Source organism: Aotus nancymaae, unplaced genomic scaffold (assembly GCF_030222135.1).
Source record: "Aotus nancymaae isolate 86718 unplaced genomic scaffold, 86718_ANA_hifiasm-v0.15.2.pri h1tg000016l, whole genome shotgun sequence".
Taxonomy (NCBI): Eukaryota; Metazoa; Chordata; class Mammalia; order Primates; family Aotidae; genus Aotus; species Aotus nancymaae.
Window position 1 is genome coordinate 12913969 of NW_026988428.1, and position 26017 is coordinate 12939985.

A 26017-nucleotide genomic window follows, 5' to 3' on the forward strand; every position below is an offset into this window, starting at 1 on the left:
ATGGAATCATACATTATTGTTTTGTGAATTACTTCTTTCACTTAGTGTGTTTTCAAAATTCATCCATGCTCTCACATGCAGCAGTACTCTATTACTTTTTATAGCCTAATAGCACTCCATTGTATGAATATGCCACATTTTATCTATCCATTTATCAGAGAATGGAAATTTAGGTTGTTTCCACTTTTTGTCTGTTATAAATAACGTTGATATAAACATTTGTGTACAAATGAACATTTGTACAATATGGACATATATTTTTACACCCCTTTGTATGTAGCTGAAAATGGAATAGATGGGACTTATGATGACTCCATGTTCAGCCTTTTGAGGAACTGTCAAATTGTTTTCTAAAGTAGTTGCAACATTTTACATTCCCAACTGCAATGTATGAAGATTCCAGTTTCTTCACATCCTTGTCAACACTTGTTATTGTCTTTTTAATAAAAAAAAAAGTACTAATTGCAATCACTGTAGTATGAAGTGATATCTCATTTGGTTTTGGTTTTGTTTTGAAACAGAGTCTTGCTCTGTTGCTCAGGCTAGAGTGCAGTGGGATGATCTTGGCTAAGTGCAACTTCAACCTCTGGGGTTCAAGTGATGCTTCCACCTCAGCCTTCTGAGTGGTTGGGACTACAGGTGTGCACCATCACACCTGACTAACTTTTGTATTTTTTGTAGAGATAGGGTTTTGCCATGTTGCCCAGGCTGGATCTTACTCATTCTTTCTGCATCACCTTGGGGTTCTGAGTGTCTCTTCACTCTCTGGCCGAGAGGGCTGGGAACTGCTTTTCTGCTTTTCAGCAAAATCTAGGCCTTGTTGACAGGTGCTCTCGTGGCTCACCTCCATGTGCCAGGGGGCTGGCTATTTTTCAATGATTGCTTATCCTTTTGATGTCATATCTAAGAAAGCTTTGTATAACCTAAGGATTCTTCCAAGAGTTTTATAGCTTCAGCTCCTGGATTTTGTTCTTAGATCCACTTTGCATTAATTTTTGTTTATAATGTGATGAAGTTGTGCAACTTAATTACTTTGCATGTGGCTATGTAGTTGTCCCAGCACCATTTGTTGAAAATACTATTCTTTCTCCATTGAATGGTCTATGTACCCTTGATGAAAACCAATTGAGCATAAATTGATTCATATAAAGGTTTATTTCTGGTCTTGCAATCCTATTCCAATGATACGTAGATCTATTTTTGTTTTTATGCTAGTTCGGATAGTCTTGATTACTTTAGTTTTGTAGTAATGTCCATATAAATTTTAGAATCAGCTTGTCAATTTTTGCAAAGAAGTCTGTTGGGATTTTGATAAGGGTTGTATTGAACCCATAGATTAATTTGGAAAATATTGCCATACCAACAACAAATCAATCCATACACAAGGATATTTTTCCATTTCAACATTTCTGGAACTTCCTTCAACAACATTTTTTCCTTCTTTCAACAATCTTTTCAGAATATAAATTTTGCACATCTTAAAATTAATTCCTAAATATTTTTTCTCTTTGATGCTATTGTAAGTGGGATTATTTTTCATTTCATTTTCAGTTTGTTCATTGCTAATGCGTAGAAACACAATCTATTATTGCATTATTATTATACATGTTGTAAAATAATATATGGTTAATTAGGAGGGCAATGATTGATTATCGAATATACTTATCATCACATTTATCTTTAATGGACTAAAATGTTGCATTTTCTCTGCAGATATGACACTACAGAAAGAAAGTCTGGAAGGAATTCCACTCCAGACCCAGAATCAGAAACCTTTGAAACCTCAGGACAATATATCACGACCCATCCACGGTCCTTTAGTTTTAAAAACCAATTTTGAGGAAGAAGAGGAAATAGATGAACAAAATGGTTAGTAGACCTTTTCTCAGGTTTATAATGCGCATTCAGAAACCTCGCGACATTTTCTACATATATGTTTAACTATAGAGGTTTATGATGAAATATATAAGGCAGATTTTGCTGAGAACATTACTTGAATTGTATTAAACAAATTTAATTCGTTATGTTCTAATTTGTTCTATGTCTAACATATTTATGATCATTTGGATTGGAAATTTTTGTTGTGTGATGGTTGGGAGACATATCTGATGCTTAAATATATACAGATGTATATATTAGTATATATAGAGAGATACTAATAAGTTCCATTTTTTATATAAATTGTTTCTAAACCACATTGATGCACATGTTTCTATTTATATACATATGTATTAATAATATATTAGCTTCACATTTAATCTTTGAGTTACACAGGTCTATGTAATAGTTAATAATCTATAAAGCACTGTCATCTGCATTATTCTAGGTCATCCTCACAAGAGTATGAACAAGTTTAGAATCCAGGTTTTTGCAGTTTTGTTCATCCTCTGCCTCCCATGTCCACCCAGCACAGTGGTGCCAGAAGGTATGTATATACAAGATAAACATGAAGAAAAATAAACTCTCACTCTGTCTTTGTGCTGGAATGTGTCCTTCTGTGGGTCACAGGCCACCATAGTTTCTGTGCTTAGGAATACACAGAGCTACTTATTACTGTTTCTGTGTGCTGCAGCTCCATGTCTCTCATGCCTACATCAACCTCCAAATAAACATACACCATCTCAACATTGAGTCTATACATTCAGCATCTCATTTCAAAGTACATATGACATAGTCCTTTCTTTTCTCTTGACTAATTCTCTTTAATACTTAAAATGTAGCAACTTGAAACTATTACTAGTATGTAAAATTATTGACCTTAAACATATAAAAACATAATCTATCCATGAAAACAGTATTTGGGGTTTTTCTTTCTAGTTTATAAATTTTCAGATTATTTGGCTTTGGGAAAATTTAATTTTAAAAATGTATCCTATAGATGCTTCTAGTCTATGGACAATGACTCCTGAAGAAATTGAAGAAAAAAGAGCAATTGTGGAGATGTGTCATAAATCTGGTAAGAAATCAAACATTTTTTGTATTTTATAATACTTGATGTGATCAATATACTAACTATTACTTTTCTTATGGTCGATTAGGAGAATACTACAGATTTCATACTCCTCCAGGTAGTTCATCCTCGAAAAGTGTGGCTGGTATATCAGAGAAAGAGTCAGAAAAGACGTTGGAAAGTGGCAGTGAATTGCAAAACGGTAAGAAATGAAAAGGTAGCATTCATAGTGATATATAAGAGATACTTGGTGTGATAGACTGAATTATTTAGTATGATGTGCAGAAGAATAAAGTGATAAATAATACATTGTAATTGAGAGCTAGAAAAAAGTGTTTGTATTGGATGACCCAAAGCTGCTATTAATGGGGTTATGTTATCCTAGAGAAATGACAGAATGAATAGACTTCATAACACACATGACACTACACACTCCATGGGGTAATCCTGTAAATAATTTGCTTTTACCATTTTATATGCCTTTGAGATAAATCACCCCTGTGAAAGAGGTCTAGATTTTTCTTTCTGAATAGAAAAGTAAGCCTAGCCCAAGAAGAGGAGATCACAGAATGACGCTAGTGGCAGGACAAAGATTATTTGGTCATTGAATGAGAGTCTTCTGTGGACAAGACTATTTCAGGTTCTGTGCTGGAGGACAAATCAAAGGCTCTGTGTTTTATGGCGCTTACTTTTGGAGAATCTGATTTATTGTGGATGAACATCCACAAGATGCTGTGCAAGTCTGTTTGTAGCGAACTATTCAAACGTGCGGCGGTAGGTGGCAGCAACACACCATCAGATGGAGAAGAGTCTGCAAGACTTGGGAGCCATATAGGGAAGGACAGATTGCAAGGCTGCACTACTCAGAGGAGAAAAAACAGAAGGAAATAAAAACAAAAGAAAAAAATAAGTTAACAATGAACATTAAAGATGGCATATTGTCCGGACGCAGTGGCTCAAGCCTGTAATCCCAGCACTTTGGGAGGCCGAGGCGGGTGGACCACGAGGTCAAGAGATCAAGACCATCCTGGTCAACATGGTGAAACCCCGTCTCTACTAAAAATACAAAAAATTAGGTGGGCATAGTGGCGCGTGCCTGTAGTCCCAGCTACTCAGGAGGCTGAGGCAGGAGAATTGCCTGAACTCAGGAGGCGGAGGTTGCGGTGAGCCGAGATCCCGCCATTGCACTCCAGCTTGGGTAACAAGAGCGAAACTCTGTCTCAAAAAAAAAAAAAAAAAAAAAAAAAAAGATGTCATATTATGAACACTATTGTATGTACTTTTGCTTTGTATTATGCTTTCAAGGCTATTATTTTTAAATAGCTTCAGTTAATTCCTATATACCCTTCACCTAGATTTCCTTCAAATGTTAGCATTTTACCATATTTCAATTTTCACTCTCTCTAAATATACAATTATAATTTTCTGAACTGTTTAAGAGAATAAGTTATAGAAATGATATCGCTTTGCTTTTACATAACTGTAGTATAAATATAAAAATCAGAAAATTACCACTGAAAACAATATCATTCACAACCTTCTTTTCCCATAAATTTTACCAATTATACCATTAATGTTCTTTATAGTAAAATTAATGTTATCCCCTGGTCTAGGATTCAATCCATAATCACACACTGCATTAGGTTGTCATGTCTCTTTTATTCTGCTTTTGTTTATTTTAGAAGAAAATTATCTAGACGTGCATGAGGAAAGCCGAGAGTGTTATTTAATTATCAGTGCAATTAGCATTTTGTAGTGTTAATACATTTTATCTGATTGTTCATGGTGAACAGATAAAATCAAAAGCAATATTACAAAATTCAGTATATGAGAAACATATCCATATGTTTAGTGTTGACTAAATGCATACAATAGTGTTAGATAGCTTAAATTTTTTAATTGCCATTGAATAAATAATCCAAATAGGAGAATATACTCACTTCTTTGTTGACAATTACAGAATTTAAAACTCATCTATTTATTAATTTATTGTTTATTAGATCACTGTTCTAACAACACTCGCATTAACTTGAAAGCTTTTTTACTTTCATCATGAATTCTACCATAAATTTCTTATTTAAGCATCTAGTAATTTCTGGAGTGACTTTTTCTTTTTCTTATTTCTAGGAGATAGTCTTACAGTTCCGACAAAATTTAGCCAATATGAAAGAAAAAGTGAAATAAAAACATCATTGCATAGGAAACCAGGGACTGACATTGCTGCTTCTGAAAATGGAAGTAAGTTAATTTATTACTGATTGACTGAATCTATCACCACATAATAAATGTCTGAATTTTATCTTTTACAACTAATTTTTCTTTTTTTGACCATGTCATGGTTAACACAGGGAGTTGGAGGTACATTACAAAATCAGATGCTTTCAGAGACTAAAATGTCTACCAAATACCTTGCGTGAATTTGTGTTCAGTGTGTAAGACATTCCATTTTCCATATTTTAATGAGAAACCTGATGTGTGTGTGCCTGTGTGTGTGTGTGTGTGTGTGTGTGTGTGTGTGTGTGTAGGCTCGACTCCAGACTGTAATGAATTTAGGTGTCATGTATGTGCTGTAATATACTATAACAGAGCTGTAAATGAAAGAGGCACTTAATAAGTCATTTGAGTAAGTCTGCTTTAAAGCAGCTGTATTCAAATATATATCATGTGTGCCAACACATCACATTCTAACTGTGTATTATAGCTTAAATATTTTGGAACTGCTGTTTAGCATAAACATGTTGGAAAATGAATCCTTTGACTGAAAATTCCAGGCATTTGTTTTAAAAATATATAGAGAGTTTGTGGGGAGATTGAAAGGTGTGGCTGGTGGGAACAATGTGCATGAAGATCAGGAAGGGAGTTGAGAGCAGGTGTCAGTAAGTATCAGTATATCTTAGGCATATTGGTGATACTTTCTGCTGTCCTGGTGTCAGCCATTTTCTTCTGTGTATGCTTTTTTCTTTTTTTTCTAGTGCTAAAATAATTTGATTCTTTCTTCTTATATCTGCAGCATTTTAGTCTAGCTGGCATTGTTTAGTTGCCTTGAAGTAATCAGTTTAGCTGCAAATTAGAAACACTGGTAGTTTCTCCCATCGGAGTTCCCACTGTCTATATAACCTGTATAAGTGGGATCCACTTAACCTGAGCAATTCTAATTGGACATTTTGTTGAAATATTATCAAATCCAATTGCCTTTTGGTTAATCAAAAGTTATTTTCAACCATTGATAAACTAATGATTTCATATAAAAGTAAACTTTCCTTCACATTGTGACATTAGTAATATATTCCCTACTTTGTTGGGTGTTAGAAAATGTGAGAATGTCATTATACAGTCATTAGTCTATCTACCATCCTTTTGGTATGGTTGTTCAACCAGTTTATTACTGTAATATTGTTATAAATTACTATCATAAACTGGTTGAACAACCATACCAAAAGGATGTTACAAGAATTCCATCATCTGGCATTCTAGATTCTGGCATAGTTAGGCTTATTGATTTTCCAGGCATCATACTGTTCTCTGTGTCACTAGATAAAAGAATCTTCTGGGTATATGTATATGATAGATATATCTAAACATATTCAGACCCCTGTATTCATAAGACATCTTTGAAATGAAGGTGATCAAAAATTGAAATTATAATTAATGAGTTAGTGTTCAATTTCAAGAAAAATACTTGAGGTATTGTCTTATCTTAATATTATTTTAGTGTGTTATACACTTTAATAAAGTTCATAGATCTGGAGTGAATAGCTTCTTAAAATTTTACGTGTGTATGTATCAATGTAACCACATTTATGGTACTCCAGATGGCTCCTTCCCTCCAAGTCAGTAGTCTTCTCCCAATGGTAACCACTACTCTGCTCACTCTTACTATAGGCTAATTTTGCATTTTTTGGCATTTATATAACTGGAAATATGCAGTTTGAACTCTTTTAGTTTGGATTCTTTTACTTAATGCTCTTTTTATGAAACTGACCATGCTGTTGATTGTAGCAGTAGCCTTTTTATATTGCTGTAAATATCTACAGACAGATAGATATATGCCACATATATACACACATATCTATATATAAGATGTATACTATATATATGTATGTATATATGAAAACATGGGCATTTCTTCTCTGTATATAGTATATACATATACACACAGTTGATACACACACAAACCCACACATGATTGATTCTTGTTATTCCTGGTAGCTACGTTCCATAAAGCTGACATGAACCCTGAATTAGCAAACACTGAATCATTGCTCCTTGGGGAAATACGTACACACACACATATACATACATCTCACAGAGATTATAATCTTAAATCGTAGAAATTACTCATCCTGGTATATTGTTTTCTTTATTTTACAAAAGAGAAAACAAAGTTAAGAAGTGTTAAGTGACTCTCCTGAGGTTCCCCCACCGACAAGCCTCAGAACTTGGATTCAGATCCCTTCCACCTCTCCCCAGAGTCAGAGCTTCTTGCACTGTGCTGTGCTGCCCCCTCCTGTCTCCAGCCATTCTCTGGTCATCTCTGTATGAAATGAAATGAGCATTGTTAGACCTCAGCTAGAAATGTGTGGGTCTAACAACTCAGACTTTTCACCACTCTTTATACGTTTGTAAACAAATAAACAAACAAAAAACAACACACGAAAGCACCATGAGTATCGATACTGGGATTATGATGAACAATATTTCCAGTGTGGGACTATTGTTAACATTCCTTCTTGCACATGTCTTCTAAAGGCCATAAGCACTCCTTTTCTTTGAGATAAGCTTGCTCTGTATCCTAACCCACAATGAGAATTTTCAGTCCTTTAACTTTAGCCTTTCTGGTGGGGGGCTAGTGGCACATCTTTGTAGTTTTATTTTGTATTTCTCTGATGACTCATAATGTTGAGCACCTTTTCATAAACTCATTGGCCATTTTGACTTTCTCTTTTGTCTGGTGGGTTTTTAAGTCTCTAGTCCATCTTAAATGTGTTTTTTTTCTTATTGATTTCTCTAGGTAAATCTGGATACTTTCTGCCAACCTACTGTCCTGTTCACTAATTCTCTTCCTCTCTGCTCTTCAATCCATATTTTAAATTCTGAATTTGTTTGACCTTTTTATTGATTTTCTACTTAAATTCTCTATCAGTTCTCTATTTTGATAATGTTTCTGTTATTTTTTCCAACTTCTTGTTTGATAACACTGGGATATCTCTCATTTTCCTCAGGTTTTTGCTCATTTGTTCTGTCTTACTATGCCCTTCTGATATTTTATTTGCTACTGAACATTATAGATAAAAATTACATGGTGTATGAATGATGTTGTTTTTTAAGAAAGAAACTTCTTCTGGCAGGCAGCTAGACTATAAGCTGGCCACCTTAATTCTGTGAAGGACTGGTTTTGGGCTTTATTAGGGGTGATACATTAATTTTCATTTCTTTGAAGGTATAGTCCTCATTCCTAGGATATGACCCTCACCCCTACAGCATTGCTTTACTGGGTTATCAACTGAGACATGGGGTGTTCACCAAGATATCTCTACTCTGGTGAGGCTTCTGTGTCAAATTTTACCTCCCGAGCAGTATGTAGATGCTGAAATCTCTGACCAGTTTTTAACCTCCCAGATGCTGTTTTGCTGAAATCCTAGGGTTCCATTGTGTGCATGAAAAATGTGGGAGTCGGGTAATGACCTAAAGGGAGTTTTAGTTTTATGCCTATTTCAGGGGAACTTCTTTGTTGTTCTTCCTTTTTCATTTCCCCCCTCAAGTTCAAGCCAATTAGACAGTCCCAGACTTTTGGCTCTTTCTTACCTCCTTGGTGTCACTTTCTGCTTGTTCTTTCCTTACATGATGAACTAGACATGCTTTCAGTGAGAAATCTGTAGTGAGTGTGGAGTGTAACACCTTCAGGGAAGAAAACCAGGGTGAATGTGAACGTACAATTGACTCTGTGTCCCTCCAATGCTCTCAGGGATGACACGAGCATGCATTGGGTTGTTTTCCAATCAATGTGTTTTGGCAATTCATAATTGATTTTGGGATGAAAGTTATTCTGATAAAAGCCATTTTTGTCATGGCAGAAACCAATTTTTTTTTTAACATTTTCATCACTGGTTTTGTGTAAGCTCCTTGAGGCCAGGAACTGTATATAATCAATCGCTATAGATAAATATCTGTAGTAGAATGCCTGGCACATTATGTGTACTCAGTAAATACTTGCAGAATAAATGATGATATGTTTAAATGCATTGAATGACTGGGTGAATGTAGACATATTTATAAAATTTACAGTTAATTGGAAGTTAATTTGTTGGAACAATTAACCATATCTTACAGGGTAACCTCAAACAATAAGAAGCATGCCTTCTTACATTCAGTTACACAACATTATATGGTGGCTTTTCTTTGAGTTGGGGAAACCCAACATGATGGAGTTTGTGAGGGGAAGATATAGTGGGTGTTTTGGCCAAATGTTTCACAACAATTTAGGAGTTTTCACTAGACGGTGACCTCACATTGGATTATTAGAAGTAGTATGGAAAGATAATTAAATGAGGTTTAAAGTACTCAGTAGCACGTCTGATACCTAGAAAATTACTCCATGAATGGCAAATATTATTATACTAGTTTCGCTGATTACTCCACAACTTAGTTCACATAAGGTTATTTGACATATATATATATATATATATATACACACTTTTTTTTTTTCTTTTGAGACGGAGTTCCGCTCTTGTTACCCAGGCTGGAGTGCAATGGCGCGATCTCGGCTCACCGCAACTTCCGCCTCCTGGGTTCAGGCAATTCTCCTGCCTCAGCCTCCTGAGTAGCTGGGATTACAGGCACGCGCCACCATGCCCAGCTAATTTTTTGTATTTATAGTAGAGGCGGGGTTTCACCATGTTGACCAGGATGGTCTCGATCTCTTGACCTCATGATCCTCTCCTCGGCTTCCCAAAGTGCTGGGATTACTGGCGTGAGCCACCGCCTCCGGCTGACATAAATATTTTATGCTAAGAAAACGTAACTTGTACGGCAAAGAAATTTGGAATTTTGTATGTAATATTGAAAGCAACTATGAATATTTATCCTGGAAAGTAGAAGAACTTGGGGAAACATGAAAACTGCTTTAAGATATCTGAAGATTCTATATGGAAGATAAATTACATTTACTTTGAGTATCTCTAAAGGGTGGGACTAAAGATTATTATAAATTAAGGAAAATTTTGTTGACTCTATGAATTTTCTTGCAATTATTTATATGTAAGTTTACATACTGTGTATTCATATACATATATATTGATACACATATATTAATCTAAACATATAAATGTATGGAGACAGGTATGGTATCACTGAGAAGTGTCCAAACAAAGGTGGACAAAAGGGTTGTTGTAGAAAATATTCCTGTATTGAAAGGTAGTTTGTATCACTTTCTGCCATCATTGCCACTGACAGAAAGGTTTTGTCATAGGAGGTGACTGTTACGTTCCACAGAGGAACATGTTTCTTGGAAGGAAGAAAAAGGAAACTTTAATGAAAGACAAAGAAATCACCATATCAAAATGTTCAAATACTAAAGGTAATGAATTATTATATAATTTTGATTCATTTGTAATTTGGCTAGACGAGTTAAAGATAAGGTTGCTTGTTATAAAAACCAGTATAAGAGGAATGGTAATAAATCAACATATACACTGAATAGGAATCAAGAGCTCTAAGGTTCCAGTCCTGGCTCTGTCCATAATTGTATGACCATGACAATTTTTCCTTATCTGAAAAATAGCCTGTTGAACTGTATAATTTCTAGGAGTATTGCTAGTTCTAAAGTTACTGGCTCTCTTAAATGGTAATACCAAGTCCTTTAATATGTAATATCAGTGTAAATGAATTTTCTTAGAAAATATTTTGAAAATTTTAAAGAGTTTAATCTTAAAAAGACTTGTATATTTTATACTTGTTGCTAACACTAGTCTGTGAATAATCAAGACATATGATAAAATATATCCACTATAGTTTTACACTACCTTTAACTGTGCTTAGAATCCACCATGTGGTGTCTCTCTGCTGAGTGCCCCTCAGTCACAGACTAAAAATACAGCTGTCCTGTAATTAGGGAGCTTCACATACCCTCAATCAAAATGCAAACCCATTTTATCTACTATCTCTACCATTAAATATTCTCAAGCATAAGAAAGGGAACTAGTGATCCAATTATTTCTGCGGAAAGTTGTAAATCTTTCTCTCATTTTATCACTCAAAGATGGAAAGGTTTTGCCCAATCCATCAAAGAAACTCTTAAAGCTATACTAATATAGTAGCTGCCAGCTATGTATGACTGTTTAAGTTAAAGTTGAATGAAATAAAAAATCAGTTTTTCATTGGCACTAGCCACATTCCATGTACTCAGTAGTCACAGGAGGCTAATGGCTGCCATATTGAACAGCACAGATTTAGAACATTTTCATCATTGTGGAAAGCCCTACCAAGGAGTTCTGCTCCAAAGCATGTAACAAGAAGTTAGTTCTGCTTCAAAGCATATGACAAGTTAAAGTTGTTACATTTAAAATATGTTCAGAACCCCAACTTAAATGGGACCATTCATCATAAAAATTTAAAACCTTTTAAAACTTTTGTATGGAGTTATTAAATATATTGCCACATTTATTTATTTACATATTAAAAATAATGGCTATAGTTTCAGAGTTTTATTTTGTTACTGATGACATTTGGAAATCCATGTGGCAACTAGGGAATGTTAATGATGCTTTCCTCACAATTAATAAACATATATATCATTTTAAAGAACTGTTCCCATCATGTAATGTTTGAATAGTGAAATACCAACTGAAATTTTTTTAAAACTAATATTGACGTTTGATGTTCTTAATTTCCTTTAAAAGATAACAAGCACAGTGCTCATCCAAAGCATTCCCTAACTACCCGACCAGTACCTACAACGCATGTATTAAATGCTACTGAGAATATCAGTATGAAGTGCAGAGAGGATCCCTCTTCAGGTAAGACAATAGCTCTACCACTTTTTGGCCTTAGATATATTTGTCTTGCCATGGATTTGTATTGGTTATTTAAAACAGAATTTTTAAAAAGAAAGGAAAAAAAGGTTTCAAAATTATTCAGAACTAAGAATTAAAGACACAATATCCTCTACTAACTGACAATGAACTGTGATGTAGGTCCTAGTGGATTATATGCTTTCCCACTAGTTTAAATTTGGGTCTTAAAATTAATAATATACTACCTTTTTGGAAGATTCACTAGCATAACATTTTAAATTTCACCCATAGTGGAATGATGCATTGACAGCTTTTTATTACATTTTGGATTATTCTATATTAGTTTGGCTTCTCCTTGACATTCATTTCAATGAACTACTTCTCTTGATACAGTTAAGACTTGTGAATCTTCCGATCCCTTCCCTTCTTTCTTTTGTTCCTTATTTTATGTATTGAACCCCTAAAATATTCTTGGATCGCAGCCTGACACTGATAGGAATAATTGTGATTTGCCTCCAAGAAGCCCAGTTTAGTAGCAGTTGTTAAAAATATGGATTCCAAATCATTGGACTGGCAGCTTGGGAGTAGGGCAGGGCTATGATGTTTGAGGAAGGGACAGTGAATCAGATCTTTATTGAGGGCTTAAAGCTTAAACTGAGAGAGCACAGAAAGATGTATTAGTCTACTGTAGAAAACTAGTATAATCTACACTGTACATTTGGTGATCAGTTTCTCTGTGCAGTGGTCACTTGTGATTTTTCAGAAGCCCCGCACAGTGAAGTGACAGAATGCCCCCTCTACAAAATTGTTTAAAAATTCTCTGGAGATATGTACCATAGAAATTCCTGAAAAATTGAGAATATATATAAAATTTTGGATGTGAAAATATGCAAATACAGAGTGAAAATTTAATATTCTTAGAACTTACAAATTCTGATTACTTAGTCTTGACCAAACTCTCTGTACACCCAACTTAAGACCTTAAAAGAATAAGGTAAAATTCACTGAAAGTATTTTACGTTAATCCAACTTCTTAACAAGTAGTAGTTTTGGCTAAAAAGTACAAAAAGATTCATGTTGAAAATAATGATTCTAAAACTACTTAATAATAGCATTATAATGATATTTATAATTATATTTTGAATGCAATTTTATGTTCCTTTAAAAGAATCCACACATTCGTTTGGAGAAAAGTATTTTTCTTTGAGGAAAGCTACTTATTGAAGGTTATCTCATCAATCTACTTCCCAGATAGATTTTTTTGGCACTTAAAAATAAATCACCTTTTTTTCTAAAAAGTAAAGTATTAGGGTAGTACATTTATTTTTTACTCTTGCTTGACATGTGAATGCACAGATATGTAATTATCACCCACAGTAATTTCAAAGATAAAAGCATCTCTTAAAAAAACTGTAAAATTTGTATCTTTTCTAAGTGAACGATGTCCAGCCGAGGAACCCTCATTTTAAAGGTGTGAAAAAAACAAAATGGATTTATGACGAACCAAAGAACTTTCCTGGCTCTGGAATGCAGAGAGGTAAAGTGTCCATACATTTGATATTTCTAAATTGTAATTTTAAAAGGGAGTAAATATCAAATATCTTCTACCTGAAAAACAAATTACTGTCATGTGACATAGATGTTACTTTAGGTGTCAACTCAACTCTAAACTTCATTATTTTGGCTTCCATTATGCCATCAAGCACTTACAGTGCAATATGTTATTTATGGGTGTGAAACCAGCCTGTGTTTTATTCCTCACTCCCTCCTGCCTTTCGTTACAGCAGTACAGACCCCAAGTCCCCAAAATAAAATGAGTTACCATCGCAATAATAAAAATCGAAATACTGAGAACGCATCTTATGTTCACGTTGAAAGAGATGCCGTCAGGAGTGTCTCGTTGAATGCACCTCCCCACAGCAGGCCCACACAGGGGACCTACAATGAAGTCCATGTTAACAAGGCACCCAAACCCAACGTCAGTCCAGGTGAGAGGTCCTTTCTTGATGTGATTTACTTTTGTCTGTGGTTGGCATTCCCATGGAATTTTCTGATGGCTTGGCTAATCTTCACTGCTACCTACTCCCCTCTTCTTTTTCCTGGCCATCACCACCATAGAAACTAGTGAGAAGATTTCTTCCACGTGCACTCCTGCACGTGATTTAAGGGATGTGGAAGAAAACTCACGTTGTGAGTGCAATGACTTCACATTGCACCTCCCTAGAGTGTTTTTCTTCTTCTTTTATCAGAGCACTGCACTTTATTCCCCCTGGACAGCTTCATGCCACTCTGGAGGATTGTTTTTAAATGGCTGACATTTTCTTGTTCCATTAACTACATTGTTCAGTTATCACCGTCAGACTAGTGCCTTGCCATTTCTGTAGGCCTTCATGATTATTTTCTGAAAGGGTTAGTTTGGGGATTAACTGCCATATTTTTGACAACCTCTCATCCCTCTCACCATGTATAGATTGCTTCTATGTCATTTCATCATGTAATAGGCAGAGTCATAGTATATGTCTGGAAGTACAAGGCTACCAGGGAGAAGAGAACCAAATCTCTTTTTCTTCCTGTTTCTCAGATGGATTTTGCTCTTTTGAAGTTGAGTTTCATTTCTTTCAACTTAACAAACTGCTGCTCAATTCTGTATGATTTCATGTTTGTATTTTTCCTTGTTCATGGTCTGATTAGTGGAGTTCTGAATATTTTGTACTTTCGGAAGCATAAGACTATATCTTTCTTAGTTTCTTTTATAATTTAAGAAATATATACACCTACCATGTACCCACAAACAAAATGTTTATATACACCTACTATGTACCCACACAAAATGTTTATATACACTTACTACGTACCCATAAACATTTTGTGTTTGTGGATACGTAGTAGGTGTATATAAACATGTTGTTTATGGGTACATAGTAGGTGTTTCTTATACAATTTAAATAGACATTTGCATTATTTGAGTTATTTTTCTCTTTTCTTTAGAACGATATAGGAATGTGTATATGTAAATCAGGATATTCTTAGGTGAAACTGGCTTTTAATTTTATTTATTATTATTATTTTATTTATTGTTATTATTGCTAAACTGCAAGTGGATGGCTGTGAAGAATACAATGAGTACTAGAACAGTTGTCGATGTCTAGATTTGTATGAAGGTGCCAGAGTTTATACTCTGTATTGCTTTTGCACCATTAGCGCAAATGTCAACACAAGAGAAAAGCAAATTATTGGTATTGTGGATCATGTTTGAGAATACAGCTGCATAGTAATATTTGAAAACACAAATATAACATTGTTAGATAGTATTAGAAATGTAGCTATGTCAGAGAAAAATAAGTATTGAAGGACCAGGTCAGGATATAAATGCTTTGGCTGTCTGGGATAGTGAGTTCACTACTTCATCATGCTACTTAGTGCAACCATGGAAGTCACTTCATGGAAGGACACAGGACTTGGGCTGTACCTTCAAAGTTTCACAGTTTTTAAATAAAAGCTCAAACAGACACTAGCAGAACTTATGTAAAACTATGATTAAGCCATGCAGTGAAAATTTTTATTACGTTTAGATATCATACTCTCTTGTATCTTATCTTTATTTGAAGCACGGAACAGCCAATTAATAATCTGTAACCATGTTCACTTATAACTTAAATTGTCTTAATAAACTCACTTGTATCCCTGATGCCTTAGCTTTGAAATGGTAAAATAAATTCCTTAGAGAATAGCTTCCCCCCGAGATGTTTATAACTTTGAAACATCCTTGGAATATGATTTTAAAGTTCTAAAATATTTAATCCTGGATTCTTTTCCCTCAGACAAATATATATCAACATCATATAATGGTTCAGCCTGGCCAAAACGAATTCCTTCTTCAAAAACTTATTCAAAACATGAGAAGATATATACAGGTAACTATTTATAAGTGGTTTTAATGTATTATGCAGTTCTGAAAATGAATAAGTTTTTAAGTGCAAGGAATATTTTAGAAAACATGAAGATAAATAAAAATGTCAAGATATATATGCACATTTAATTACTTGGAGTTTAGTAGTTATCATGTCTACTAGTAATTTAATTGGACTGTTTTGCTGTGTTCCTCTTTGCCTATTTGTACGTTGTTACCAGAACAGGTTTTTATACAGTTCTCTCCTGGGCAACAAACAGTAATTGCAGCAAGTATGTAATATGTTAGATGAATTTTTGGCTGTGCTACAAAGCAAATACATTAAACTGTGTCTTAACACAAGACATTAAGGCTCTGCTATATCTACCATAGACAAATTGGCTGGTACAGGCTGACAGGACATCCAAGATGAAATTTCTCAGCCAGTAGCTTCTGAGGGACTATGGTCTCCCCCTTGTTGAACCCTGTCCTCTGGGAAACTGGGGATCCTTGGAACCTCCTCAGGGTAGAGGTTTGTAGTAACCCTGACCTCAAGTTGTTCTTTTGCTAAACAGCTTGGTGTTTTCTTCCAGACTGTCCTGGGCTGGTTCAGTAGGTTTGAAAATCCATACTGGATATAATGCGTTCAATTACATCTCAGACAACTGAACATTTCAAAAAAAGTTCCAGTTAGGGAAGTCCTACTGACTCCAACTGTGACTTAAGGCATGGATCTGTGTTCTATGTTCATATACTGGGACAACTGTTTTCCTTGTATCCCTCATCTTTCCCAAATCATACAATGCGCAAGAGAACTCTGTTGCAGTGCTATTTAATTGATTCTACTTTCCCTTAACTTTGTGTGAATTTTCACAGGTTATTGCACTGAATTTGGGGGGTGGGGAAAGAGGTGAGGGGTTGATGGATATCCTGAGTGAAACTTGTTGAGCTCTACAGCCTTTTCTCCCATGGTCCTCTTATGGGCAAGGTGATATTTGGAGTATTAAAGGATGTGCTCCTTCCTTATCCCCATCTTAATGACTTCTCTTGTCTTTCAGTAGCCTTCTCCCCTCCCATTCCAGATAGTTAAACAAGAATTACAGAAGGCTATTTGGGAAAGGAAGGGTAACTTCAGCACATAATATATGTACCATCTATGTCTAGCTGTGAATCTATGCATCCAGGTATGGCTGCATTGCAGTTCCCAGATACAATCGAGGGAGAAAAGCTTTGAGGAAAAATTTTGCAATGTTATCTGGGCTAGAGGGAAGGCAAGTCATGTCTAATAGGAGAGGACTGGAGACAGCTTCTTGAGATTTTCAAGTGCAAGTTTGCATGGGAGGTCACCTCACTTTCCTGTGAGCCTCAAGTAGGAGAGAGTTTGTGGGAGGGAAATGAAGTCTTCGGGCTGGGATTAAAAGGATAAGCACCAGAAAGAGGCTCTTGTTGAGCCATATTGGGGTGGGGTGGTATTTAGCTGTAATCTCAACAGATTGCTTCTGCCAGAGAGTCAAGGAGAAACTGAGCCAGCATCCACTGACCCAAACTTTGTTAATTAAAGTATGGTCTGAGGACTAGCTGCAATGACATCACCTGGAAGCATTTTAGAAATGTAGAATCTCCATCTCAGATCTGATGAATGAGAATTTGCATTTTAACAACAGTCCCAGGTGATTAGGATACACATTAAATTCCAAGAAACCTTAGACTGGCTATCTAGGCCACCATTAAAGAAAAATAAGAGCTCAGCACAGGGCCCACCCATGTCAAGACTGTTGAAATTATATTCTCTTACTAGCTCTCTCACAACCACCACCATTCTCTCCTGTTCCACTTCCAGAAATTGGGATCAGTAGCAGGGAGGTGGAGTACAGAGAAAACCCTGAGAAAGAATTTTAAATCTGAATGTGACTGAAATTTAAAAGTGAGGTGCCTAATAAATCAGTGAATTGGACTGAATTTACACGCAAAGGAAGAATGAGGACTTCAGAAATTAAATAGATTTTATAATGAAACCATTTGTTTTCTTATTTTCTTTTGATTAGGAACTGCATAACCTCAAAACGGTTATCCTTCCCAATTGCTGTCATCACCAGAATAGGAAGAGAGAGATTACCTTGGGTTTCTTCCTGCACATATTCTTGCTAGGTCACAGAGCAGCAATTTCAACCTTTCCCAGGGGACAGATGGACTGCTGGAGGAAAGGAGGCAGAAAACACAAGCTGCCATGAGTCTGTTCCTCTAGGGGACTGGCAGCCAGGGCCATAGAAGTGTAAATGGACAGGAGAAGCCTTTTGGGAAAATGTTGTTGGATCCTGTGGGGATAATGCAATAATAGAGGAAAATGCACGTGTCTGTGGGAATTAGGGGCAGAAGCTGAGGGCGACTAGAGATGTCATTCTCATCAGCAAGCTTCCCTTGAGGCCACATGTTCTTTGTAATAGGGATATTGCTGGTGTGAGTGGAGGTGCTTGTCTTCATATGATGGAGCCTTCGTTCTGTTCATTCTGCATGTCCCATAGCACAGCCTTATATATGGTGTCACTTCCATCCTTTTCCACCCCTCCATCCAAATGCAAAAACACAGTAAGCATTGAAAAGAAGTGGGCTATTTGAATAGCATCTTCAAATTGTATAAATTAAAACAATAAGATTAGCTTTTGCTTTTCCTTTAGATTTAGTTAGCAAAAGAGGAACAAAATACCAGTGCATTAAACAAGAAAATAATTGAAATATTTTGTATATTTTATTATTAAAGCTAAGAAGAAATGGGAGCAAGTAACCTGGAGGTTGAGAGAAGAGAAAAATGAGAAAAAAAAGTGCCAGACATCATCTGATTTACAATCAAAAATGAAAATTCAAAGAATGAGATACTCAAGTACTCTCTGCTGTATATTGGATAGCTAAAGATGATAAAAATAAAAATTCTGAAAATACGATGCAGGAAGTACATTGTGCTCTTTCAAAACTGATAAAAATGCAAATTACAAACAGCTGCCAGTGTATTTATGTAGGTCTGGAATTCATTCGGTGCGTTACTACAAACATTTTAATAAAATTTAAAAGTTTGACAATTAAAATCACTCCTTAATTGTAAACCAAGCTGGATTGCAGAGATTGAGAAGTAAAATTGTGCCTTTGATACCTATTTTGCAATATTCCTTATGGAAGAAACTCACTTTTTATTTCTTTACCTGGATTTTAAGCTGGGCCCTCAGCAATGATAACACATAAAGTATAAATAAATTGAATGAAGTCCCAGCTTACAGTTTGGTGATGAATATATTAGAGGAATTCCAATAGAAATACACTTTAATGTGTGATAGAAAGAGACGAAGATTGGTTTATTATTCAGGACAGTTGTTAAACAATGTGTTTTAATTGGCAACTAGAGAATCTGCTGAGGTGTGCAAAAAATAAACATTTTCCTACCATGAAAATAAAAATCATATGGTTATATTGGAGAAAAGGATGTATTTAAGAAAAAAAGTGAATAAATAACCTGGTGCCCAAAATGTCTTAGTGATATTTTAAGGCGTAACTCCAGAAGCATAAATATTTACAAGTGAAGAGAGACATCATTTAGAAACTAATTTTGATTTCTTTTTAGCCTTTTTAGAATTGTGTTTTGAATAATACTTCTTAATTGAATTTTTAAAATTTTCATCAAAATTAACCACCTGCAGTGACTGAAACAAAAACATAAAAATTCATCCTTTCAACTTAAAAACACGTTTGAAAGCAATATAAGTCATTAACATTTAAAATGCTGTTTTTGTAAGTTTGTAGCATTTATACTTCTGAGTTTATTAAAGCTTAGAAAATCACTAAGATTTTAGGATATCTCATACTTATATTTGCATGGATTTTGTGGTTATTGATATCATCTTTTTCAATATTTATTGGGGGAAAGAATCAAGGTTCTTAGAAATATTTTATTTTAAAGCATCTTTTTATGATGTGGAGTAAAAAGCCCTAGTTTTTGGCTTCTAATGGTGCTCTGTGTACACACTTTCAAGCACATGGGGATGTAGTAATTTATTTTTTAACAAGGGAGAAGATATAAATGAAAACTGTGGGCTGGGTGCGGTGGCTCATGCCTGTAATCATAGCACTTTGGGAGGCCAAGGCAGGTGGATTGCTTGGGCTCAGGAGTTTGAGACCAGCTTTGGCAACATGGTGAAACACTGTCTCTACCAAAAATACAAAAATTAGCTGGGCTTGTTGGTGCACGCCTGTGGTCCTAGCTACCTGGGAGGCTGGAGCGGGAGGATCACTTGAGTCTGGGAGGCAGAAGTTGCAGTGAGCCGAGATTGTACCACTACACTCCAGCCTGTGTGACAGAGTGAGACCCTGCCTCAAAAACCAAAAACCAAACAAACAAACAAGAAATAAAATGAAAACCATGCCAGAAAAATATCTTGGTGAGTTAGAGTTGAGAGGGATGTAAGAAAATAGCTGAGTTGACAGGCTGTCTAGATTGAAGCTGATGGGAGACATAATTCCATTTAATGAACAGATCTGTGTCCTTCTAAAACTTCAACTAGTTATGAAGAGGGAAAGGTTCTAGGAAGAAAATTCAAAAGACCTTCCTGAAATACAGATTCTCAGTGTGTGTTTATTATATATTAAATGCTGAAGAATCAGTGAGGAATAAAATCTGAAGGAAGGCCTGAATGTGATTTTGTAAATGTTGTTCCTGAATAAATGGAAATTTTTATTGTGATAAGTTTTGTCTAAAGGACCACATATATGACAGCATTAGCCAACTCTGTTTCTATATGTGTGATTTAGGAAAAAGGCAATTGGTTTAAATGGGGTAAACTACAAACCAGGGAAGAAGAAGGTAGCAAACCCCAAATAAGAAAATACAGGAGACAACAAAATAAGTGAACAACAAAAAAATTAGTAAGCTAGCAAAAACCTATGCTTGCTGCTTCCTGAATGTGCAAATAGTACGTGTAAACTTAAGTGTCACAAGGCCAGCGGGTGCGTAATTGCTTTTGTGTCACATCTAAAAGCTTTTGATATCTTTCACTGGAGTTCCATGACTCTACTCTTTAACATGCAGCATTGATAAAAATGATAATAAAAGTAGCATGTATTAAATGCTTAGTCTATTAATTTGCTAAGACTGCTGTAACAAAGTACAACAAATTGAATGTCTTAAGCAACAGACATTTTTTTGTCTCATAGTTCTGGAGGCTAGAAGTCTGAAATCAAGGTGTCAGCAGGGTTGGCCTTTTCTGAGGGCTGTAAGGGAAGGATTTGTTCCAGGTCTCTCTCCTTGGCTTGAAGATTGTTGTCTTTTCCTTGTGTCTCTTCACATGATTGCCGCCTATATATGTCCCCATGTTCAAATTTCCCCTTTTCATAAAGATACCAGTTTTATTGTATTAGAGGCCATCCTAATGACTTCATTTGATCTTATCTCTTTAAAGACCCTGTCTCCAAATAAGTTCACATTCTTAGGTAGCAAGGATTAGAACTTCAACATATGAGTTTTGAGGGGGACATAGTTTAGAGAGGGTCTTAGACAAGTTCACTTTTAACATTCCAGTCTCCCTATGCCTTTAAATCCTTTCATCTACAGTAAACAAGGGCAGATCCGGCATTTCTAGCTAATTCACTCTTGGCCATGTTTTCAGCCCATGTTGAAGACAATAAACCCAACAGAGCTCTTTCGTCTTTCTCTCTTTCTTTCTCTCTTTCTTTCTTTCTTTTTGTTTCTTTTCTCTTTCTTTCTTTCTTCCTTCTTTCTTTCCTTTCTTTCTTTCTTCCTTCTTTCTTCTTTCTTTTTTCTTTCTTTTTTTTGGTTTAAATTTGAGACAGCATCTTGTTCTGTCACTCAGGCTGGAGTGCAGTGCCATGATCATGGTTCATTGCAGCCTTGACCTTCTAGACTTAAGTGATCCTCCCACCTCCACCTCCTGAGTAGCTGGGACTACAGACATGTGCCACCACACCTGGTTAATTTGTATATTTTCTGTAGAGACAAATTTTAAACATGTTGCACAGGCTGGTCTTGAACATCTGGGCTCAAGAAGTCTACCCACCTTGTCCTCCCAGACTGCTCAGATTACAGATGTGAGCCACTGCCAAGCCAATTAGAGCGCCTTCTAACTCGCCAAGCCACCACATAAAATGTGGAATCTTTGCACAATGAGTCTATGTCAATAAATTAGGTCTGATCCAATTTTATTTTCTTTCCACCACTATTCCACACCTTTAGTATCCATTCCCAGACATATTCCCTGTATTCCAATCTGTATAAATTAGAAAACTTAAGTAGTTCTTTTGGAGTGTAACGTACCTCCTCATGGATCACACTTTGGACCTCATCTTTAGGGGGCTGAGTCTAGTTATGGGTCTCATATCAAAGAAGGATAGTGGGGTCTTGAGGGGCATTAGTATCTTTTAAGACAAGCATTAGGATTAATCTCAGTTGGGGTGGAGTGGTTGCTTCTACTGAGAGTGGAGCTACTATTTTTAGTGGTGAGGAAAACTCAGAATTTAGGGGCTTAATGTCCCCATTTTTATCAGAGTCTTGCTAAATATCCCCATTCCAACTTTCAGGATCACGTTCCTTCCCAGTCAATGTCCTCGCTAGTTGACACCCCTTACAAGTCTGGGAATTCTATTTGCATTGTTAAGTTATACACTTGCAAGATGAAATCTAGAGTTGGGTTTTCAGCAATTTCAGTCTTGTGGCTACAGGAAATAACTCTGTCTTTTCAGGGCAGGTATGCAACTTTCAGGTCATTTATGCAGCACTGGAACTGAAAATTCAAATCCTTGGGCTCATAATTTTTTTTCTCCACTTTCTTCAGGGGTATTAGAAGCAAGCAGCAAAGCTCGTTATACTTGTTTGTTTGACAAAACTGTTCAAAGGTCTCATAAATGTGTCAACAGATCTTTGCCTCTTGTAAGTGGTTGATTAGGAGTTTCCATTTTGCCTATTTCTATTGCCACATTATGCCATGAACTATTCATCTTCTCTCTAGAGTTGGAAATAGAGTTATTATTGTGTTTAATCAGATTATAGAGCCAATTCCAGACACCTTAGAACCAATTCAAAAAACCCATCCTTAGGATTTTACTCCTCTAGAACTACACATGGTATGAAAATCTGTATTAGTCAGCATTATCCAGAGAAATGCAACCAATAGGATGCATGTCTATGTATAGGAAGAGATTTACTTTAAGAAATTGGCCTGTGGAATTGTGGAGGCTTCGTGAATCTAAAATCCAATGGGGAAGGCCAACAGGCTGGAGACTTAGCGGGTAGTTGCAGTTGAGGTCTGAAGGCAGTCTGCTGGAAATGTCCTTCTTGCTGGGGAGAAGTCAAGTTTTTTATTATAATCAGGTCTTCAACTGACTGGTTGAAGCCTACCCACATTATGGAAGGTGAACTGCCCAATGTAAATCTCATCCAAAATCACCCTCACAGAAACATCCAGAATAATGTTTGACTAAATATATGGGCATCATGGCTCAGGCAAGTTGGCACATAAAATTCACCATCACATTGGACCTGGATAATCCAGGATATTTCCACTCTAAATAGGCAGGTGGTTAGCAAACTTACCCTTTGCCAAATAACTTAACATACCCACAGGTTCTGGGGATCAGGACGTGGACATCTTTGGGGAGCCACTTTTTTCCACCTAACATGACTACCTTTCATGTGCATAGTAAAAAATAGTTGTTACTATGTAGCAGAAACGATACTACATAAAATAACTCACTAAAAAATTAAATCTTCTCTTTACCTAAACAAACAATGAGCTAGGAAGAAGCCACCCTGGGTCACCCTGGGCTAGAGATGTCCGTCTTGAAGCCATCGTGGTAAGTCTCCTAATCAAGGTTTCTTCCCCGTTACCTTCCCTTTCCACTTCTGTTCCTCAAGCACATATCAAAATATGCAATTTGTGAATATTACATTTAATTTTGAGTTTTCTGGCAACCAAGACAAGAAAGAAAATATAATTATATCAGAAAATTATACTAATGCTCCACAAAAGACTTTTTTATAGTACTGCTTTTGAGGTGAAATACATTTTATGTAAACCTAACTGAAATTCATTCAATAAATGTTAAAAGAGCACCTTTGAGATTAAGCCTTCTGCTACATATTATAGATACAAAGATAAATCAAGTCTTTCTAAATGCTTCTAATATAATGAGCGATACAAACAAGCGATTTAAGCATTTCTGTGATGTAATGTGTGCCATAGTGGAAGTACAGAGTAGGTGCAATGAGGCTATAAGAAAAGGCATGTTTCATAGATATTGCAGCTGACAGTCTTGCTTGACATTGTACAGTTTGCAAGATTTCTTAAACATTTTCTTGCTGCTAGCATTCCTCTATATGAGGAGTTGTGTTGACTTATAGTACTGCATGTGGTAGTGGCCTGTCTGGACACTGGAACTACTGTGGGATAAAGGAGGAATTGTTAAATTTTAAGGAGCACTTCCTTTCTGTTTTGAAACAGAGAACTTGGGCACATGTGCTCCTCAGAGAAGTGTCACCAAGAATATTAGTTTTAGAGTGAACATTTCTACTTGGACACACACCCGCATTCCATTTTGTGATTATACTTTGCATAGGATTAGCTTATTTATTCTCCCATTAGGTTATGAGTGTTTTCAAGAAAAGAACAATGTCTTTCCTTCCTTATATTCCTTGCACCATCTTTCCCTCCTTATATTCCTTGCACCTGACATATAATTGATACTTAATATTTATTGAGTGATCTAATACCTGTCACTGAAGTTTGTTTTCCTTGAGTCAACCAGAGCAGTCATTAGAAATCTGGATAATTGCCATGAGCTGTGCGTTCTGAGGGACTCGCACTGGCTAAGGACTCCACAGGGCCGTGGAGACGTGCTCCTCCTTCTAGGGCATGCTCTGGAACCAGGGATGCTGGATTTCTCTGTAGTAAACACCCTGAAATCATGGAATGCTGTATAAGCCTCTCTCCTAAAATAGTGCTTCAAAGGGTAAACCTTGCTATCACATGGGTGGGGAAGGAGAAGCTGTTTGCAGGATGTTGAAGGAGGTGGAGAATGTGGGCTGTTCTGTCCATACATGTGCATAGGGTCTCTTGAGGTTTGCGACATATTATAGCAGGGAATGGGAAGACAAACAGGATGCAATTCATTCCATGAGCCTGAAGCTTTTCATGCTTCTAGTTCCTAGAGTAGAACTCTGAATTGTCCCAGGATTTTAAATATAAACCTGGTTTTTGATATCATTATATGGATATATTTGATAGCTTGATTTATGATTTTAAAATATTTAGGTATATGGCATATAAGTCTTCATATCCACTCTTGCCTGAGGCTCTGCAAATAATCTGCTTAGCACACACAGGCAAAATAGCAATATTTTCTGTCTAATTATCATTTTTTTCCTATCAATTCTGTAACCCTTGTGATTTTCACATAGATTGCTTCTGGTTTCCTTTATTATGCAAACCATGGACAGAAGGAGAAAGACTGGCTGTGACAAGAGTCTGGCTTTTTGCCAGGGATTTGTCATCATAGCAAAGGAGCGAGGCTGAAGAGCAAGGCAGTGTTAATTACATTTCTAGAGTATTTCACATGGAGAATGGACCACACAAAAGTATAATTTTTAATTGTTTTTATTCTATACATCCTAGGTAATTTATGGGGTTATTGTTATATGAAACTGTGGTGGTTATCAAGGAAGCCTTGGGCAAAACCATCAGGTCTGTGTACCATTCTGTGAAAAGCAATGCATACCATTGTTCTTTGCTACTAACTAGAGAGTTATTTGGACAAGTAAATCACACATGTTTAGTCTATAATCTCTAATATTGAAAATCTGTAGAAAAAAAGCCTAAGATCTAGAATAGATTCATAATTTATATCTAGAGATGGTATAAGATTTTCTGAAGTGATTTTTTTTCCTCAGTAATTTCCATGCTACTTTCCTCTTATCACATTACTATTTATTGTGAAAATAAGGTCTCGCCTGTAATCCCAGTACTTTGGAAGGCCAAGGCGGGCAGATCACGAAGTCAAGAGATCAAAACCATCCTGGCCAATATGGTGAAACCCCATCTATGCCAAAAATACAAAAATTAGTTGGGTGTGGTGGCACGTGTCTGTAGTCCCAGCTACTCAGGAGGGTGAGGAAAG

General features: G+C 36.0%; 1 protein-coding gene across 1 annotated transcript; it reads left to right on the forward strand.

Moving 5' to 3' along the window:
- Nucleotides 1–1715: 1715 nt before the first annotated feature.
- LOC135275233 (uncharacterized protein C12orf50 homolog) lies at nt 1716–24824 on the forward strand. Its single transcript, XM_064376672.1, has 11 exons — nt 1716–1869; nt 2879–2956; nt 3039–3152; nt 5078–5188; nt 10419–10526; nt 11848–11964; nt 13397–13498; nt 13746–13949; nt 15783–15875; nt 22681–22775; nt 24627–24824. The coding sequence occupies exons 1-11, from the start codon at nt 1716–1718 to the stop codon at nt 24822–24824; spliced, it is 1374 nt and encodes a 457-aa protein (XP_064232742.1).
- Nucleotides 24825–26017: the final 1193 nt, after the last annotated feature.